Raw genomic sequence first — 22,070 nt, 5'->3', positions numbered from 1 at the left:
AAAACTTGTCATGTTATCCAGTAAATTAATGGTCATATCAAAAGATATTTTGGGGCGACATGGTGGCTCAGTGGTTAGCTCTGCTGCCTCACAGCGCCAGGGTCCCAGGTTCAATTCGGCCTCTGGTGACTGTGTGAAGTTTGCATATTCTTCCCATGTCTGCGTGGGTTTCCTCTGGGTGCTCTGGTTTCCTCCCACAATCAAAAGATGTGTAGGTTAGGTACATTAGTTGGGATAAATATACAATCGTATGATAGTGGAATGAGTCTGGGTGGGTTACTCTTTGGAAGGTTGGTGTGGACATATTGTGCCAAAGGACCTGTATCCACACTGTCAGGATTCTATGATTCTGTCAAGTATGAATATGTCATAGCATTGACTAAATGCAATAGCACCACTGAATCCCCTATGTTGCCAACTCTGTACAGTATTGACTGGTTAGGTTCGCTGCTATCCCTAATTCTCTCCCAAGCCATGTGATTGAAATGTCAAAATGTATAGCATGTATTCCTCCCCACTCAAAGTCATAGAGATATACAGCACAGAAACCTACCCTTCAGTCCAACTTATCCATGGCAACCAGATATCCTCATTAACTAGTCCCTTTTGCCAGCACTTGGCCCATATCCCTCTAAACCTTTCCTATTCACATACCAATCCAGATGCCTTTTCAATATTGTAATTGTATCAGCCTCCACCACTTCATCTGGCAGCTCATTTCATACATGCACCACACACTGGATGAAAACGGTGTCTCATAGATGCCTTTTAAATCTTTTCCCTCTCACCTTAAACCTCTAGTTCTGGACTCCACCACTCTGGGGAAAAGACCTTGATTTATCCTATCCATGCCCCTCATGATTTTCTAAACCTGTAAGGTCACCCCTCAGCTTCTGCTCCAGGAAAACAGCCCCAGCCTGTTCAGCCTCTCCTTTAAAGCTCAAACCCTCCAACCCTAACAACATCCTTGTAAATCTTTTCTGAACCCTTTCGAGTTTCACAACATCCTTCCAATAGGACGGAGACCAGAATTGCACACAATATTCCAGAAGTGGCTTAGCCAACGTCTTGTACAACTGCGAGGAGAAAGTGAGGTCTGCAGATGCTGGAGATCAGAACTGAAAATGTGTTGCTGGAAAAGCGCAGCAGGTCAGGCAGCATCCAAGGAACAGGAGATTCGACGTTTCGGGCTTATGCCCGAAATGTCGAATCTCCTGTTCCTTGGATGCTGCCTAACCTGCCCTTTTCCAGCAACACATTTTCAGCTTTTGTACAACTGCAACATGACCTCTGTGCTCAATACTCTGCCCTTGCTTCCATTCGGTTTCATTTACATTTGGGAGATGACAACCTGTAAGCTCGAATGTGGACTTCTCTTCAGTCTGCTGTTGGTGATAGCCAAGAATTTATTTTTTCCCACTTGCCAAACTAAACTGTAGTTTGGTTCCTAACCCCTTGTGTCCCAGAGACTTGTGCATCTACCAAATCATTACAGAACATTGTAGAGATTCTGTTCATTAAATTGTATATATTAAATTGTAATTTCTACTCTAAGGTTTAGTACCTGCTATTTCTGAATAATACTGTTGAGCCAGGAGGCCGGGTTTCAAATCCCACCTACTCCAAAGGTGCACCACAGCACGCCTGGACATCTTGATTGAAAAAAGAAATACCTGAGTGACACTATTAGTTATTTGTCATTTCTGGCTGAAAAATATAAAATAATGTGGCTTTGCACTTAACAGTAGGATATCCTGCTGACACCAAAGTACAGTCAATGGAGCTGCTCTGAAGCCAAAGTATAGTTAGACTAGTTCTATAATTTGTATTTGCCTTAGTTAATTTTGTATATTTATATAGCCAGGTTATTCAACATTCTTTCTGTCCGTTCTCATTTTCACTACAATGCTCATGATGCTGCTTTCCGATATATTAGAGTGTATTATGGACTCTGACTGCAAGTATGCAATTTGTTGATATTGAACTTTAAAGAACACTATTGCACCATTTCTGCCACCTACAAACAGACCCCACCACCAGAGATATATTTCCCTCCCCACCCCTATCTGTGTTTTGGAGAGGCCATTCCCTCCGCAATTCCCTTGTCAGGTCCACGCCCTTCCACCAACCCATCTTCCCCTGCAATGGCAAGAAGTGCAGAACCTGCGCTCTCACTTCCACTCTCACCTTTGTCCAAAGCCCCAAAGGATCCTTCCATTTCCAACGGAAATTCACCTGTGCTTCTTCACTCATCATCTTCTGCATCCGTTGCACCTGATGTGGTCTCGTTTCCATTGGGGAGACAGGATGCCAACTTACAGATTGTTTAGAGAACATCTCTAGGATACCCGCACCAACCAACCCCATTGCCCTGTAGCTGAATACTTTAACTCCCCTTCCTACTGCACCAAGGATGTGCAGGTCCTGGACCTCCTCTATTGCCAAACCCTAACCACTTGAAGCCTGGAGGAAGCATGCCTCATTTTCCACCTTGGGATCCTCCAACCACACGGGATCAATGTGGATTTCACCAGTTTCCCCATTTTCTCCTCCCCCACCTTATCCCAGTCCCAAATTCCCAACTTGGCACTGCCCTCTTGAACTGTCCTACTTGCCCATCTTCCTTTCCATCTATCTGCTCACCCTCTCTCTTTCATGCCACCCCAGCCCCACCCCCACCCCCACCCACCTCCCATTATCTCTCAGCCCCCTTGGCCCACAAGCCTCATTCCTGATGAAGGGCTTATGCCCAAAACGTTGACTCCTGCTTCTCAGATGCTGCCTGTCCAGTTGTGCTTTTTCAGCACCACACTCTTTGACTATGATATGCAGTTCTCACTTTCATAAAATAGAGAGGAACCTCGATTATCCAAATATCAATTATCCAAAAATCAGATTATCCGAAGGAGATCTCGAGGTCCTGACAGAAACATTGCATCAAAGAGCTGTTTCATTACTGATCACGCCTTTTGTTGACAATGATTAAAAATGACCCCGGCTTATTGAAATGCTGCTGAGAACAGCCCTGGACATTGATGGTAGCCCAGGAACAGTCTCCAAATGACTGACTGCCCGCCCCTTGCCCCCCCTTCACCCCCCCCCCCCCCCCCCCGACCCCTCTCTTTCCCCACAATTACGCTGGAGTTCTACATAGGGGTGTTATCCTAAATCCCCCTTCCCCAGAAAATCTCTACAACATTGTCCTCTACAGGGCATAGTGGGAACTTGACAACAGTGCAATAAAAGTCATATGTGTGTGTGTCTGTGTTGTGTGTAGCTGTGCATGTGTGCTATACGGAGACTTACCCCCCACTCAAAGGCAGCAGTGGTCTTAATGTTGGTGCTGCCGGGGTGGGGAATGGAGGGTATTGGACGGTTTTTTTTTTGGACGGGAGTTGCGAGGTTGTGGGGTGTCGGATGGGGTTTTGGCGGCGGGGGGGACAGATGGGGGTCGTGGTTGGATGGGGTTTGGGACGGGGATGTGGACGCTCATGCGCGGTGTGCTGCTGCCTAGTGTCCTGAATGGGGAGCGGACTGAGCAAGTGCTCACTGTGTCAATCCCACTGAACTTATTGGGGGGGTGCGGGTGGGGGGAAGCATCAGCAATGCTGCAGGTCCCCTACATACAAGTGTGTGTCTGCTCAGAAACAAACCCTGAGACAGAGAGAGGGAGCAAGGCAGGCAGAGAGAGGGAAAAGGAAACTTTAGAAATCTCCAAGCCCTCGAGGAGAGGTATTGAATCAATTAACCGAATAATCAATTATCCGAACACCGTAGTGCCCACCCATCTTGTTCGGACAGTCGAGGCTCCTCTGTACAGAAGTGGCCTCCCTGTGATTTTTTTTATAAAATAAATTATTTAATAGTTCTCACATTGAACTCAACAGCTGTGCACTATTGTGTACCAGACTGTTTTTGCAATTTGAGATTTGAAAGACAGCAGATTCTTGGTTTTTTGGACAGCACCCCACCTCATCCTACCAACATCACTGCATTACTATCCTGTCTCACTCTGAATACCAGTGCATGCTGGAGGTGTCAGGTCACTGACACAAAGTTTGGAAGCACAATTTTCAAATCGTGTCAGCTACTGTCCTCGCCCTCTTGAACAATTGAAAATCCCATCTATGAACGCAAGTTAACTAGATTCGTATTATTCTTTTTTGTATAAATTTAAACCGCAGAGTAATTCATTATAGGGGATCTGGTAAGTTTTTTTGATTTTATTAATAGTTTTTAATATTTTCAATTTATTTCCTGTACAAACATAATCTTTTTTTTATATGGTTGCAGATTCAGCACCTCCAGACAAACACTAATGTGGATTCCAGACTCCTTTTTCTCGAGGTAAGATTGAGTTTCAATATATGATTTGTATTATCTGAGGTATAGAGTATCACAATACAGTTTATAAAGCACAGGTAAAAATGCTTCACTTAAAATAAAACACTCTAAACTGCAGTGTGTAAATGTAATAATGATATAGCAAAGCAGCTTTAACAGTGTTAAGTTTCAAATTTAAACTGTTTGATATGGTAAGCTTTTTTTGAGAAACTGGAATGATACTTGGGCGGCACAGTGGTTAGCACTGCTGCCTCACAGCGCCAGGGACCCAGGTTCAATTCCAGCTGCAACGGCTGTTCGTGTGGAGTTTGGGCATTCTCCTTCTGTTAGTGTGGGTTTCTCCTGGGTGCTCTGGTTTCTTCCCACGACCCAAAGATGTGCAGGTTAGGTGGATTGGCCATGCTAAATTGCCCATAATGTTAGGTGGATTAGTCTGAGGGAAATGGGTCTGGGTGGGTTACTCCTCGGAGGGTTGGTGTCGACTTGTTGGGTGGAAGGGCCTGTTTCTACACTGTAGGGAATCTAATCTAATTTTAGGAAAGAGAGAAAAAATGTTTTCACCTGGGACCCATTTACACTTCCCAAAACTGAAACTGATTCCACAACTACGAAGTGAAACATTTCCTCAGTGAACTGGTTCCCTTAGGTTGGATTGGATCAACAATTATTCCAGTTTGGGACACTTCATTAGCTGTTGATCATTTAAAAATGAAATTCTTGAAACTTCTGAGAAGTAAAAAGAGCTCAAAACATTTGAGATTTTCATTTTGCATAGCTATGTCTGCCCACAGTGGTGGTTGTTCATTTGAAGTAGGACCTTTCACCTATCCTTATGTATTCTCTGAATAGCTCTATAGTCACTGCTGTTATCCAGGGTACAACCTGTAATGCCAAAATAGGTATTGTTCAGGGTAAGAAAGTGCATTTAATAAAAAGAAGTTGAGGAAAACAATTGGCAGTTTGGAGTGGTATCACAAAGATTTTTATAGTGTTACACAAAGTTCTTGAATGTTGTTTCTACCACTATTAACTTTGCTGTTTTTGTTCCCCTCTGCGTAAATCACTTCACTGTGGCACACATGCATTTTTTTTTCATTAATTGTGAATAAGATGATCTAGATTGGAGATATGGAGACCACAAATCTGTCGGTATTTCCTTTGTTCAAAGCTATATGTGGTGAGTTAATGGGCAGTGTTGAAATAGTAAACATCAGCACACTGTCTCAGCTTACAGGCAGAATACTGCAGATGCTGGAAATCTGACATTCCTATGCAATGCTGGAAATACTTGGCAGGTCTGACAGCATTCAAGGAGCTGGATTAGTTGCTAGGCATTCCTCATTTTTGTTCAAAATTAAAAATCTCACAACTGGTTAGTAGATTTGTATATTTTCTCTTTTTAAGCTAGCCAATGTCCCTGTATACATTACAGATATATCTCTAATCCTACCAGCAAGTCTAAAATCATAAATGTTGGTCTGTAACTCTCCAATTGATTGGAGAGTTTAACCAGCATGATATGTCTACATTTAATACAGTATGATAGTGTTTTGGCTTTAGTGACTCAATGATCATCATTCAGCAGAGACAATGTACAGTATCATTTGTAAAAAAAATTCCTGATGAAGGGCTTATGCTCGAAACGTCGAATTCTCTATTCCTGAGATGCTGCCTAACCTGCTGTGCTTTGACCAGCAACACATTTGCAACAGTATCATTTGGACAGGCACATGGAAAGGAGAGGTTTCAATGGTGGAACAGTTATAATTAGAAATGTTCAAGAGTAATGAATTAGAGCAGTTCAGATAATTCCAAGGTGGAGTTATAAGGAGGTTTGGCCAAGTAAGTAAATTTTCAAGGTATTAAGGAATGAGAGGGCTTTAAGAGGGACTAGGGTAGGTAAATGCGTAGCTGGCAGTGTTGGAGGAATTACAATTGGGGATGTGCAACAGGCCAAATTCCAAAGCAATTTCCAAGATTTTAAGGCTGCTGGAGCTGGAAGTTGGTTGATTAAGGAATGGTGGCTGGTGGCAGCAGTGCCACAGAGGGATCTGCAAACTGATGAGTTTTTAAACCAAGGTGGTGTTTGACTGGGAGCCACTGTACGTCAGAAGGCATAGTGTTGATTAAGGAACATTAGTTGCTGTTGCTGTTAACACTTGGGGAGCAGAATTTTAGGGAGTGGGTGCTTGGAGGGGGGGTGTTGGGGGTACGTGCTCTGTAGAATGTGTGGACCCAACAAAGAATGTCAAGTTCCTAAGTATTACGGTGAGGGTTTCAGCAGCAACAGGTGAGCTGAGATCGGCTTAAGTTGAGCAGTGTTCCAGAGGTGGAAACGTGATCCGTGTGCTGGCACAAATAATGAGATTAGTAGCTCATCTCAGATTGCAGATGTCTAATGTCTTTTGATTCTGGCAAAGTATTGTAGACCTAAATGTAAACCTAATGTAACTCCTTCTAGATGGATGCTGCCAAAGCATTAGTGGTTCTATGATTTCCTGTTTAATTTCAAATTTCCAGCATTTGTTACATTTTGCATCCATTCTAATTGGATCATTTCAACCAATGCTTTTGTTAAACAGTACATATACCAGATACATCAAACTTTAATTGTAATCTCCTTTACAAAGTCTCTTTTAGATAAACTAGCACATATTGTTCAAAATTGTGATGCAGTTTTCTGTCAAGATTGGATTGACCTCCATCTAAATTCATTAATAACTACTTCTGTTCCAGCTTGCTGAGTGGGAGAATTTCAACACTACGAGATGAAACTGGAGCAGTAAGCTGAAACTTTGTTTGATTTGTTTTAAAGCAAAATGCTGTTGTGGAATGTTCTTTAATTCCTTTAAAGGGGTGTACTATATAAATAATGTTTTTTTTTAAACTGGGAAATAATAAATTTTAGTTACTTTGGTTGGCAGAATTGCAAATACAGAAGTCGTCATTGACATTTTACTGTTTTTTGCTTTTCTTAAAACTTTTTTCCCAAAAATTAAAATTAACCTTACAAGTTCCAACATTTAACTGTTTATCACTAGTATTTCTATTTCTAACCATCTGACCACTGCTATGGAACTGATCACCAAGATCTGTTCAGTGCTCAAGGCTAACTCAGCAAGTTGCCCAGGGGCATTTGAAATTTGAACAAAGCAATGTAACTTATTGTTCTGCTCCAGGTGGTATTTGCTATACAGCAGACCTCATGAATTATTATGTTACATGCGGTTTTGTTGTTGCACAATACACTTTCTGAATCTCCTGGATTGGTAATATATAATCCTTTTCATGGCTGCTGCTAATATTTCCACATCTAAATGGCGTTCAGTTGAATTTTCCTATTGTTCCTGTATTGCATTTACGTACAGCCCCATTACAGAAGTTTCGAGCCTCATGTTTCAGCAAAACCAGAATCCCTTTCCAAACTATTTTCAAATATTAAAGTGATTAAGACCGCTTATAGTGGGCGGCATGGTGGCACAGTGGTTAGCACTGCTGCCTCACAGCGCCTGAGACCCGGGTTCAATTCCCGACTTAGGCAACTGACTGTGTGGAGTTTGCACGTTCTCCCCGTGTCTGCGTGGGTTTCCTCCGGGTGCTCCGGTTTCCTCCCACAGTCACAAAGATGTGCGGGTCAGGCTAAATTGCCTGTAGTGTTAGGTAAGGGGTAAATGTAGGGGTAAGGGTGGGTTGCGCTTCGGCGGATCGGTGTGGACTTGTTGGGCCGAAGGGCCTGTTTCCACACTGTAAGTAATTTAATCTAAAAACATTGTTATTATGTGCAGGTTATTAAGTTTTGTAATGTTACAACAGTTTATTGAAATTTTAAAAAGCTATGGCTGTGCTGGTTGCACACGTGGCACAGTGATTCAGTGGTGATTTAGCACTGCTGTCTCACCAAACCAGGGATCCAGGTTTGATTCTGTCTTCAGGCAACTGTTTGTGTGGAGTTTGCACATTCTCCCATGTCTGCATGGGTTTCCTTGGGGTGCTCCGGTTTCCTGACATGTTTCAAAGATGTGCAGATTAGGTGGATTGGCCATGCTAAATTGCCCCTGATGTGCAGGTTAAGTGTGTTAGTGATGGGAAACACAGAGTTACACAGCAAGGTGATGGGGTTGGGTGGGACGGTCTCCAGAGGGTTGGTGTGCAATTGTTGGGCTGAATAGCCTGTTTCCACATTGTAGGGATTCTATGGATATCTGTATTGGAACTTTCCTTGGATGGCAGTCCCTACTGTTATTAACTAACACGTTCGCTCCTGATACATCTTGAAAGCCTGATTTGCTCATGAGCAAATTAAGATGGTTATGTCATCAAAACTGGAACCACCAAGCCAATCTCCACCAGTGCACTATAGTAACAAAGTGAATAGACATTGTTGTAGCTAGTGCTCGTAATTATGAATTACTTATCAGTAATTACTGTGGCTCATTAATTTAAGGGCATGCACTTACATTTTAGATGCTCCTCCATTGATTTTAGCAGCAATCTCCCAGCTAATTGACAAAGGCTATATACTGCACAATGTAGTGTAATGTCTTTCGGGAAGATTAACAAGTGGGCAGTTCAATTTAAACTGGAGAATAAAAGTGGTCATTTAACTTTGAGTACTCCAGTATCATCTTGCTTCTGAATTTAAGGCAAGTGCTAGGTTGTGCTTGGGGTTAATTAAAAGGTATGATTTGGCACTCAGAAAACAAAAAAAAAATCCGTGTCTGCCACCTGAAATTGTTGGTAAAATCATCAATTTCCACTGTTTTGTCATCTTGTATTGAGACAAGAATTCATATTGTCTTACATTTGATAAATGTGTGAAATACTGTTGAACTTTGACAAATAGGCAAATGGGACTGTTAGCAAAATTGATGGAAAAAACATCATTCAAGTATCTGGTCACAAGAAGACACAGCTCACAGTGATTCCATCCTGTATGATGGATGTTACAAAATAAACTGTTGGTGATATTCAAGTGCAAAGCTCTCTCTCTCCAAAGAGAAATTTCAGAAAGATATTGTTATCCACATTTGAGATGGATGAAGGCAGTAGTAAGAAATAAATTATGTAGAATTTGAGACTTGAGTTACACAAAGGAAAAAGTTTTTTCACGTGGGACTTGTTCAATCCCACTTGGCAACGTCAACATTACAGTTATACTTTGCAGTCTTACAAATGTCATTTAGTCCTTGGATGTCCAAATAAACAAACCTCTCCAGGGTAGTATGTGAAAGTTATGGAACAAATTGATGTAGGAAGGCAAAAAATTGTTTAGGAGTCCATTTCCAGGATTTGCCACGTTTTTTTGACACCGCTCTGAATTCACACTTTTGAAGGAATCTCTTCACTCCACAGAAAGCTAATCATATTGATTTGAGATGAGACGTTTGAGCTCTTTTAGAGACCGTCAAACAATGTGCACAGTGAAGTCTAAGAGAGTCCAAATATTTATGTCAAAAAGGGTTCAGAAAAGATTTACAAGGATGTTGCCAGGGTTGGAGGATTTAAGCTATAGGGATAGGTTGAATAGGCTGGGGCTGTTTTCCCTGGAGCGTCAGAGGCTGAGGGATGACCTTATAGCGGTTTATAAAATCATGAGAGGCATGGATAGGATAAATAGACAATCTTTTCCCTGGGGTCAGGGAGTCCAGAACTAGAGGGCATAGGTTTAGGGTGAGAGGGAAAAGATATAAAAGACACCTATGGGGCAACTTTTTCACACATGCGTGGTACATGTATGAAATGAGCTGCCAGAGGATGTGGTGGAGGCTGGTACAATTGTAACATTTAAAAGGCATCTGGATGGATATATGAATAGGAAGGGTTTGGAGGGATATGGGCCGGGTGCTGGCAGGTGGGACTAGATTGGGTTGGGATACCTGGTTGGCATGGAGGGGTTGGACTGAAGCGTCTATTTCCATGCTGTACATCTCTATGACTCTGTGAAATGAACTTAATCCTAATATTATCAAATACTCATTTTTAAAATGTGGAATGTTGATTGATTATTGAATGTGAGAATGATTACATGTGGAATGATGCTACTGAAGTTATTGGTATGTATTATTGTGTTGGACGCAATATAGTTAATAATAGAATGAATAAATGCTAGTGAATTAATTTGTTAATTTGGTTTGTTTTTAACTTTCATCCATCTTAATGGTTTGTTTTGTGGACAGAGATCAAGTTACAAGATAATTACTTAACATCTACAAAATCAATCTAAGACTTTTGGCCTAACTGCTTTAAGTTTTGCACTATTACATGTGGAATGTGCTGTTAAAAATGTTTTATCTGAGATATTATTTTGGAATAAACTGTGAAAATACAACGTGGAATTTGAGATTGAGGTTGGAAGGTTTAGTGCAGCAACAAGATCAACCTCAAATAATTTTCCGGATAGAATTGTGAAAGCTGAAGTATTGATTCAGAATCAGTGGAAATATTGTTTGTACAGAGGCCATTCAAATGCTCATGGCTCAATGTTACCCATCTAGCTGGTGATCTTCTGGGCATCCCTTGCTCAAGAACGTTATGAAAATAGTAATGACAGTATATGGTGCAGAATATTGTTCAGGACCACAAGTGGGAAGGTAAAAAAACTAAATTGCTCCCAAATTTCTGCTATAAATGATTTTGATTCACCCCTTAAGTATTTGTTTAAGTGAACATTTCTGTACCTAGCTTATTAATTTCAAATTCTACTTACACACTCTCTTTTTAAAATTTCATTTTGAATTGTGGTAGACTGATTTTTCAGTTAACTACATTTTTCTGTTTGGCACTGACATTTTTAAATACTGCATCCTGCTGAATAATTTGTCAAAAATGTAATATGGAGGATTGTGATGAGATTACTACTCAATGTTAATTTTTTTTCTTCTTCTTTTGCCTTCACTAGAGGAAATGTTTTCCTTTTTAGTGGTAGGTTGATGCTGAATGTGGTGCAATCAGATTTTATAACCGGTTTTGCTATTCCGGTAATAATCTTCATTCTGGTGCTTCACTGCCTTGGAAATGATTGGTAAAATGTGCCCCAGTAAAATAGGGATTTCAGTAGAGTGATAGTCATAGTCATACAGCATGGAAATAGACCCTTCAGTCCAATTTATCTATGCCGATCAGCTTTCCCAAACTGAACTGGTCCCATTTGCCTGCATTTGGCCTGTATCCCTCAACCTCTTCTTTCCATGTGCCTGTCCAAATGTCTTTTATATGTTGTAATTGTACTTGCCTCTATCACTTTCTTTGACAGTTTGTTCTGTATACCCACTGCCCTCTGTGGAAAAAATTGCAGACAGGTCTCTCTTAAATCTTTCCCCACTCACATTAAACCATGTCCTGTAGTTTTGTACTAGGGAAGATACTTTGGCTATTCACCTTATCTATTTCCCTCATGATTTTATAAAATATAATGTCACCCCTAAACCACCTACACTGCAATGAAAAAAAGTCCAGCCTACCTAGCTAATTCTTACAATGCAAGCTCTCCAATTCCTGTGACATCCTGGTAAATCTTTTTTGAGCCCTCTTCAATTTAATAATATCCTTCCTATAGGAGGGCGACCAGAACTGAACACAGTACTCCAAAAGTGGCCTCAGCAACATCTTGTACACCCTCAACATGAGTCTCAACTCCTATATTCAGTGGTCTGAACAATGAAGGCAAGCATGACAAATACTGCCTTAACCACTCTGTCTACCGGTATTGCAACTTCGAAAAACTATGTACTTGAACCTGGGTGTCTCTGTTTGACAACTCTATCTAGGGTTGAAAATGTGTTGCTGGTTAAAGCACAGCAGATCAGGCAGCATCCAAGGAACAGGAAATTCGACGTTTCGGGCCCGAAACGTCGAATTTCCGGTTCCTTGGATGCTGCCTGACCTGCTGTGCTTTAACCAGCAACACATTTTCAGCTCTGATCTCCAGCATCTGCAGACCTCACTTTTTAACTCTATCTAGGGCCCTATCATTAACTGTACATGTCCTTCCCTTGTTCGTTTTACCAGAATGCAATACTTCACATTTTGTAAATTAAACTCCATTGGTCACTCCTTGGCTCAGTAGCCTAGCTGATGAAGATCTCGTCATATGCTTAGGTAACCTTCACTGTCCATTATACTACCAATTTTGGTGTCATCTGCAAAACATACTAACCATGCCTCCTGTGTTCTCATCCAAATTGTTTATGTAGATGACAAATAACAGTGGACCTAGCACTGATCCTTGCGGCTTGTTCACAGGCCAAACAACAACCCTCTACTACCACCCTCTGTCACCCACCATCAAGCCATGCTCAAACAGTTAGAAAAAGTATTCCAGTAGTGGATGTTGGCTGTTATTTTCACCATGAATTGCATAAAGAGCAAATGCAGATAACATGCCATTTCTCATCTTTTGTCAATACTGCATAAGATAGTAGTGTTAGACTTGTGGCTCGCAAATAGTTGACAGTTGCATGTGTATGTTCCACAGAAGTTGCATGTGCTTCAGCCCTTGAGGCAATAATGTTCTGGTTTTGATTTTTACATTGAAAAACACGTGAGTAAACCATTTTTTTTTTCACATGTGCTTTTTGTTTATGTAGTTACCTCCACTTGCGTAAGTTACAATCCTTGTCCCACGCCATTCCTGAAAGATGTTGGGATGCTTAAAAGTAAGCTTTCCTGTAATGCAAAATCGTTATTGCAACAGGGATCCTTTACAGTGATGTACTGCCATCTGGTGACAAAAATGAGCATTTCAATTTCACCTTTTGGAATTAAAACCCAACTACTGAATTATTCCACCAGTGCAATAATATTCTGTTATGCTGGTGAGTGTCATAGAATTCTGCAATTTTGTATCTCACCCCTAGATTGTCACAACCATTTCCTACGGAATCTAATTCACTTTATAAAGTAACGTGCAGCAATTCTAAACAACCCCCTATTAAAGACGTTCTCCCCTTCTCTTCCTCAAGTTTTTTTGTTTAAATCGAACATTATTTGCAAACGATTTTGCCTTTCCTGGCCTATCAAAGTTATTTATAATTTTGAATGCTGTATCCCTATTGGGCTCTTTGCTTCAAAGAAGGGTGGGTTGCTCTTCAGAGGGTCGGTGTGGACTGGTTATGCTGAAGGGCCTAACCTTCAGCATAATCTAATAAAAAAAATTCCAATTCCAATTTCTTTATTCTTTACGAGCATCCTCTGTGACTCCGTGTGTGACTCCCCATGTGTGTCTCCTTCCCTGTGTATGTGTCTGTGTGTCTCCCTGTGCCTTAAAATTGAAACTTCAAATCAGTTAGCCTTATCTTCTAGTCTTCTAAATGAATTGAGCAAATGCATAGATTTTCTAAATTAGTACAATAGACAGAGCTGAAGCCAGGCTTGTTGAAAATATACTGCATATTGGGTTTTGTGCTATAAGTTTTTGACGATTGTGCTGTGTTCAGGATCCCTTTTAATATTCTGTAAATTCTAAAGACAGACACAGAAGTTTTGAACTAGTGAATGACCTTACACTACAACTACACAATTCATTACAGCAAAATGCCATCTTTGTCATTGTATAACATCTCTGTATAACAATGTTTGATTATTGCATTGGTATTTAAATGTAACAAAGTGAAATAAGACTACAGGCAAAGTTGCGCATTTTTTAAAAACAGCCTGTCTATTTCCACATATAATTGAAGCAGGAAGGTGGGAATGCAGCCAATTTTCTACAAAGAGATAGGGTAGAAGTTTAAATACCTGAGAGACTGTGTGTTTCATTGTCATTCAGTATTTCAACTTTTAATTCTGGCTGTTTTAGTTACCTGGGCCTTGGGAAACTCAGTGGTTTCACCAAGGTGCAAATTTGGTGCATACAAAAGGCGGATCCCTAACTCCTGATTCAGCCTTCCTGAGGAGGCTCTCCAATCAACAACTTATTCAAATAATCCAGATTTTCATTATGTACTTGCCTTTACAGTTCATGAAATCGGTATAATGTCAGTGTTGTAGTGCCCTCTTTTACAAGTTGAGCCTCTTCGAACAAGTTCAATGCCTCACTTTGTCGTGGTTGTTGAAGGCTCAGCAAAGTCCAACTCTCCTTTTGTCTCTCCACCTCTCTCCTGTCTTGCTTGCTTGTTTGTTTCCTTGCTTTCTTCCTTCCTTTACCGCTGTCCCATCCCCAACTCCAAAAATACTGGAGGTCAGATCTGTTAATCATTTTTGTCTTCAGGGTGAGGAATTGGTCAGTGATGACATTCACGTAAAGAATTCTGGTGTGTAGGGGCTTCGATCTTCTGGATTCCATGTGGAATTCTGGCCCCCTCAGTCCAGTTAGGTCAATTAAGTAGCAATTCAGTCCATTCCAACTTTCAAATATTAGAGGGTGTATTTGTAACAAAACAAAATGGATTTTTGTAGCAGTTTCCATGTTCATTGGTTGTGATGCTTGATGTGTAATTTCTCATTGACACTGACCAGTTTACACAGAATGTAAACATAGAATTGTTTGAAATGGAGGAGCAGGTGTTGAACTGGGGTGGACAAAGTTTTAAAAAAAACACACAACACCAGGTTAGGGACCAAAAGGTTTATTTGGAAGCTAGTGCTTCCAAAAAAACCTGTTGGACTATAATTTCAGGTTGTGTGATTTTTAACTTGAATCGTCTGTACACTGTTGAAATTTAATGCTTTCTGACAGTGTGAAATTAGGTTCTCCAGTGGCTAAATGATGTCTGTTTCTGCCTGGTGTTTCTGGAGCACAATAACTTTCTTTATGAACTGCTGGGGATAGAAATTAATATTTAACTGCTAGCTTGTATTTACAAGCTCTTATACCTCGAGCAGTCAGTGACTGATAGACCCGAGATGTAGATTAGTGCAAAATGAGTCCATTCACATGCACAGTCTTTTTCTGATGCAGTTGCAAGTTGAAATTTCATTCTGTTTGCAGTTGCCATGTGAAGCTCTTGGAGTTTGTTCTTTCAGCTTCCCTTCCTGGTTCCTCTCTCCAAATCTGCCAACAGGAGCCCTTCCTGCAAAAGAAAAGCAAGACTTGATCTCTCAACTTTTAAAATGGCTGTCCTGTGTTTGAATAATTACCCATTATTCCTAACTTCACACTTGACTTTCTCCCATCAAGCCCCAGCCACAGTACAGAAACAATTCTCATTATCATAACATTCTGTGTGACTGTGACCAAAGGAAAACTATCCCTCGTAGTTGTCTCTCTGCAGCTTTTGACATGATTGACCCCCTCAGACTCTTGATGCTCTTTCCTCTTTGATGCAACTGTGCAGGGATTCTTGCCTCTGTCCTTTAGCCTCCCTTATGTTTCTTTTCTACATTATTGTGCCTCGATGTACCATCTGACAACATAACATCAGTTTCCCACGGACATTGATGTAACTTGTGTATCTCTAGCATCCATGCACAATATCTAAGTTGTCAGGTTGCTCATCAGGCATTCAGAACCGGGCAAGTAGAAATTTTCTCCATACAAATATTGGGAAGATTGAATCAGTATTTTTAATCCCTACACCAAATTTCTTTCCCATCTCACTAACACTATCCCTCATCTCTTTGACCACTTTATCCCTGTCTCAGCTCACCTATATCCATAACATTGGTATTTCTGTTCTTGACCATTCCAACCTGTTCCTGGTTGTCTCATGTTCTATTTTCTGCAAACTCGAGATCATTCAAAACTCTGGGGTTTACATTTTAACCTATGCAACCCTATTTAGCTATCACCCAATTAAACAATGCTGTGATTTTAAAATTCATGTTGTTTACAAATCTTCAATTAATGATTTTAAAAATCACACAACACCCGGTTAGAGTCCAATAGGTTTAATTGGAAGCATTAGCTTTCAGAGCGCCACTCCTTCTTCAGGTGGTTGTGGAGGACACAACTGTAAGACAGAATTTATAGCAAAAGTTTACAGTGTGGTGTAACTGAAATTATACATTGAGAAATACCTTGATTGTTAAGTTTCTCATCTGTTAGAATAACCATGATAGTTTCACTTCTTTCATATGTAAATCACAAACCTTTTTTAAAAGTTACATTCTCAGGTCAACTTTAACAATTGGTGTCAGCCCAGATAATATATTGAAGGTGTTCACTCCCTGTGTACTGTTGCCTGTGCCATAATGTTTAGACTGATTCTAATCTAAAAAGTGAGTTAACAGAATCTTGCATGAATTCATGCAGTTTTTGAGCAAAGTACAATGTAACTCTGCAAGTACAAATTCACCCCACAAATGTAAACATGTGTGTAGGAGTATTTGTGTGCATGTGTAGTGCAATGGTGGTCACCTGTAATGTGACATGAACCCAAGGTCCCAGTTGAGGCCCTCCCTATGGGTACCGAACTTATCTATCAGCCTCTGCTCGGCCACTTTTCGCTGCTGCCTGTCCCGAAGTCTGCCTTGAAGGATGGTCACCCGAAGGTTCGAGGTCGAATATCCTGGACAGCTGAAATGTTCTCCAACTCTGCGGGAACCTCCTGTCTGTTTGTTGTACGGTGTCTGTTCATCCATTGCCGTAGCCTTTGGTGAAACCGAGCAATGGACCATGTCTCAGGGCATTCTTGCCTGCAGCGTATGAGATAGACAACGTTGGCTGAGTCGCAAGAGTACCTACCATGTACATGGTGGGAGGTGTCCCCACGCATAATGGTTGTATTTATAGCCATAGTCTGACAAGTCTTGCAGAGCTACTATGATAGGGTCGTATGGAGTTGTCCTAAAAGCTGGGCAGTTTGTTACGAACAATGATCTGTTTGAGGTTTGGTGGTTGTTTAAAGGCAAGCAGTGGGAGTGTGGGGAAGGTCTTGGTGAGGTGCTCATCCTCATTGATAATGTGTTGCATCAGTACTTCCAGTTTTTCAGCTCCTGAGAAGTACTGGACAATGAAGGGTACCCTGTTGGTTGCAGCTCATGTCTGTCTCCTGATGAGGTCATTACGATTCCTCGCTGTGGCATGTCAGAACTAGCAGTTGATGAGTTGAGCGTTGTACCCCATTCTTATGAGGACACCCTTGAGTACTTCCAAGTGCCCATCGTGTTCCTCCTCATCTGAACAGATCCAGTGTATGCGTAGGGCTTGTCCATTGGGGATGGCTGTTTTAATATGTTTTGGGTGGAAGTTGGCGAAGTGTAGCATTGAGGTTGTCTGTGGGTTTGTGGTAGAGTGTGGTGCTGAGGTGTCCATCCTTGATGGAGATGCATGTGTCCAAGAACGAGATAGATAGACAAAAGGTGCAGGAGTAGGCCATTCTGCCCTTCGAGCCTGCATCACCATTCAATATGATCATGGCTGATCATCCTTAATTAGTATCATGTTCCTGCCTTATCTCCATAACCCTTGATTCCACTATCTTTGAGAAATCTATCCAACTCTTTCTTAAATGAATCCAGAGACTGGGCCTCCACTGCCCTCTGGGGCAGAGCATTTCACACAGCCACCACTGTCTGGGTGAAGAAGTTTCTCCTCATCTCTGTTCTAAAGATAGTAGAGTGTAGTCCATGGTGAGTTTGATGGTGGGATGAAACTTGTTGATATCACTGTGTAGTTTTATCAGTGACTCCTCGCCATGGGTCCAGAGGAAAATAATGTTGTCAATATACCTAGTGTATAAGGTTGGTTGGAGGTCCTGCGTCAAGAAGTCTTGTTCAAACCTGTGCATGAAAATGTTGGCATATTGGGATCCAGGTTTGGTCCCCGTGGCTGTTTCATGTGTCTGGATGAACAACTGGTTGTCAAAGGTGAAAATGTTGTGATCGAGAATAAAGCGGATAAGTTGTAGGATGGTGTTTGGAGATTGGCAGTTGTTGGTGTTGAGTACTGAAGCTGTTGCCGCAATGCCGTCATTGTGGGGGATGCTTGTATAGAGTGCTGAAATGTCCACTGTGACGAGGAATGTTCCCGTTTGGTCCATGGGTGCTAGTTTCTGTAAGAAATCTGCAAGTATCGCGACAGAAATTGCGGATCCCCTGTACAATGGGTTTCAAGATTATTTCAACTTAGCCAGAGAGGTTCTCACACAGGTACCCATTGCCTGATTGCCCATATACCAGGATGTCCCATCCTATCATTGTGATACTTTCCTGCCCACCTCCAAACTCTTTAATTCCCTTGTTGATCAATTATCTGTTCAGTCACCTGTAAATAGAAACATAAATAGAAGTTCTTTAGAATTCCTACTTCACTGCAGTTTTTCTGTGCTGCAGCCCTGGAGAGATTGACTTCTTTGAGTTGGCTTTGAATTCCAAGAGATTAATTTAAAGCAATTGTGTATCAGAATTTCAAGTTGTGCTCTTTCTGCTGCTATAAACAAACTAAAATCAACATGAACTAAACGTTAATTATTTGGCAACAAATACTCTAAGCTGCAAAGCAGCTGTTCCTTAATTAGTTTCTGAATATAAACAGTAATCCTGCATTTATACAGTACACAGCATTGGTTGTAGTCTTTAAAGGAACCAGTGGTTTTGCTGATCCACAGGATACAGAGTCTGTTGAAAATTACTTCTGTCAATCTGGTGAGTGTTCTTTATCCCTGTTGACAACAACAGCAACTGTTTTTTTGTTTGCTTGGATATGCATCTCTGTATGCAAGGCTTTTGAATCTGTAAGTATGCAGAGAAAAGCCCAACTGCTTCTGTCTCTATGTTCAAGTTTTAAATCTGGCACTTGGGCTTCAAGTGAACTTAACTTGGGCTAGTCCAATGAGACTAAAGTCACATCAGCTTACTGCCAACCTGATCTATTAGGAGGTTGCATGCTTCATTGTAAATTGAATTAAGAGACAGTTGAGAACATTATTATCTTACAAAACATCACGTTTGATGCGACTCAATTGAGGTTGACATAACTTGTAAAACTTGTGAAATTTAAAGCATAAAGTACCTAAATTGTAAATGAGTTTTGTTTGCACTGTTGTTAGTTCAGAACACATCACAATAGAAGCATGTCTAAGTTCTGTTATTGCATTGATTTCCAAGCTTTCAAGAAGGTTTTAAAGTTAAATTGCTTCTTTTTGGTTGCAAGGACACCACTAAGACATATTTAAAAAGTTTTAAATTTTATTTCAAATTAAAACTGACTACATGCCCCAATATCACTTTCTAAACTAATTTTCCATAATTAAAAATTCAGAACACTGAAATAACTGATTAAAAATACTTTTTTTTTGTGTCTGATGATCACATTTTAGTTGCAATAAAACTGCAGCAAGTTGCCACTTCAAACTTTTTGACGTGTAGAACAAACAATTTATTTTCAAAAACATTTATGGGTAAGATCTTCAGATGGTGGGGCAGAAGTCCCATCTTCTAGCCTTCCTGATTGATGTACAGCACTGTAGTTTCAGCAGCTGTAACTGCAACAGGGTATGGGCCTGGGACCACAGGTAAACACCAAGTTTTAAGTCCTGGACCTGAGAAACTAGTAAGTTTTGGGTGGGGAGGCAAGGTATGTATGGGTGTTCTTGATTGAGAGGCTGGGGAAAGGTAGATCAATAGTAATTGAGGGGGTACTCAATGTGGAAAGGGAACTGTTGAGGTAGGCATTTTCTGCTGCTTGTGCAAATTTGAGCAGTGTGACCTGCTGAGTTTCCCACCACCTAACCTATGAACTCCTCCCTTCAGCCTCAAATTGAAGTCACCAGGCACCCCACATCTGTAAAATTGTGGAGAAGACAGGGGTGAGAGATCAGGCAGTTTTGTCAGGGAGTTATATCGGCAGCACCACCTGTAACCTTGCTGGTTTGTTTGAGGGGGAAGAAGTGGGGAGCTGTGAGATTCTGTCCTACATTTTCAACACACCTGATTGTGGTGAGCCGTGGCGGAGTCTGCATTTGGGTCTACCCAAAGAAATGGGTTTGTCTGGAAACCAGAAAAAAGGAAAAGCTTCTCTAAACTGGAAATCTTTAGTGCATGTTGTGCCTGGAATGCTGATTGTGCCCAAAGTGGAAGCACGTATGTCTTTGCTTCTTCAATGGTTAATGAAGAAGCAAGTGCTGGAGTCACTTATCTGTCAAACAGGAGTGACTTTTTTTGTAAGTTTGATTTTTGTTGCTGTTTATCTTCAAGGGAACCACGATATCTTCTAGAGCTTTTAAGCTAAAGAAACGCCTTGCTTTTATGATGACAATATGGTAATATGTAATAGTATGTCCAGTAGATTTGCTAGCATGAGCAATCGGTGTCACATGAAATGTTTAAAATACATGTCTTTCATTGTTACTGAAATATGTATGTCTTCCATCCTATAGATATTTATTGATAGAGATCCTACAGCATTTGCACCAATTCTGAACTTTCTTCGAACAAAAGAATTAGATTTAAGGTAAGAGAAAGCTTTCCTTATCTCAAAAGTAATAATGTATATGCTACTGTAGTTCAGCAGCTCATGACAGAAGGATAAATTTAATTCTCCTCAAAACACAATTCAAGGGTTTATCTTGAAATGAGTCCCAGTCAGATATCTGCATACTTAGGAAAAGTTTGGTATTCTTCAATACTTGTAGCAAAATGCCTCATAGCAAAATATGAGAATGCAATTATGATTTCAGTGCTCAGAGATCAAAGATGATTTTCCCCATGGTCTTTGCATTAGATGTTCAGAATGTGTAAAAACAAATCTAGAGTATTAATTTCGAAGCAAAATTTGAGGCTGTGTAAGTGTAGACCTTTAAACCATAAAGAAAATGGCAATCTTAGTGGCAAGGAAGAGATCTGCAATCAACTTATGACCTTACCAAGTCTCCCAAACGTGTATACTGCTATTTTATTCTCTCTCCTTTTTCAGAGATAAATGTCATTGTATTGGGAATTCTATAAGCTGATTATTCGGAACTGTTGCAACTGTCCAGTCAACAAGTTTGAAGTTGCACAGATCAAATTTAGTATTTTTTTAAAAATTTCATTTGTGTGCAAAATTTACTTTTTTGTTTCCCACTTATTCCACGGGCATGTTCTTGTCTTGAATTAATACTTATTTGTTCTCAATCCGTCGCATTAATCAGAAGATAATTGCACTGCATGGTACAACATTGAAATATAAGTTACATGTTGTATTGTTACTTCTTTAAACCTCTGGAGTGACTGGGTTTAAGTACATAGCTATGGGTAAGCTTCATTTTGAGACAATAAACTGCAGTCTTTAAAGATACCAAATGACAAAAGTGTATATTTGTGATAATTCCTACAGTTCCCGCCCAGGCTCTCATTTGACTGCATAGAAATTTCCAACTATCCCAATCACATTTGCTTTTATCCGGTAAAAAATCTATCTTAAAATATTCCATCAACCTGCCTGCACCAACACTTGAGGCAGAGGGTTCCAATGTTATAAGGGTAAAAACAATGACTGCAGATGCCGGAAACCAGATTCTGGATTAGTGGTGCTGGAAGAGCACAGCAGTTCAGGCAGCATCCAAAGTGCAGCAAAATCGACGTTTCGGGCAAAAGCCCTTCATCGGGAATAAAGGCAGTAAGCCTGAAGTGTAGAGAGATAAACTGTGTGTGGGTGGGGAGAAAGTAGCATAGAGTACAACGGGTGAGTGGGGGAGGGGATGAAGGTGATAGGTCAGGGAGGAGAGGGTGGAGTGGATAGGTGGGAAAGAAGATAGGCAGGTAGGACAAGTCATGGGAACAGTGCTGAGCTGGAAGTTTGGAACCAGGGTGAGGTGGGGAAAGGGGAAATGAGGAAACTGTTGAAGTCCACATTGATGCCCTGGGGT

At 40.8% G+C, this 22,070-nt stretch overlaps 1 protein-coding gene across 1 annotated transcript in view; it reads left to right on the top strand.

The window, feature by feature from the left end:
* The window catches only part of kctd3 (potassium channel tetramerization domain containing 3), a 77,792-nt gene that overhangs the window by 9,338 nt on the left and 46,384 nt on the right, over window positions 1–22,070 (top strand). The window contains exons 2-4 of the mRNA XM_060831466.1: window positions 4,294–4,347; window positions 7,081–7,126; window positions 20,601–20,674. Coding sequence (XP_060687449.1) covers window positions 4,294–4,347; window positions 7,081–7,126; window positions 20,601–20,674 — 174 coding nt within the window. The remainder of the gene's footprint in view (window positions 1–4,293; window positions 4,348–7,080; window positions 7,127–20,600; window positions 20,675–22,070) is intronic.

The sequence above is a fragment of the Hemiscyllium ocellatum genome, chromosome 10 (assembly GCF_020745735.1).
Source record: "Hemiscyllium ocellatum isolate sHemOce1 chromosome 10, sHemOce1.pat.X.cur, whole genome shotgun sequence".
Taxonomy (NCBI): Eukaryota; Metazoa; Chordata; class Chondrichthyes; order Orectolobiformes; family Hemiscylliidae; genus Hemiscyllium; species Hemiscyllium ocellatum.
The sequence above is the reverse complement of the archived record's forward strand: the minus strand, read 5'-3'. Positions and strand labels throughout refer to the sequence as shown.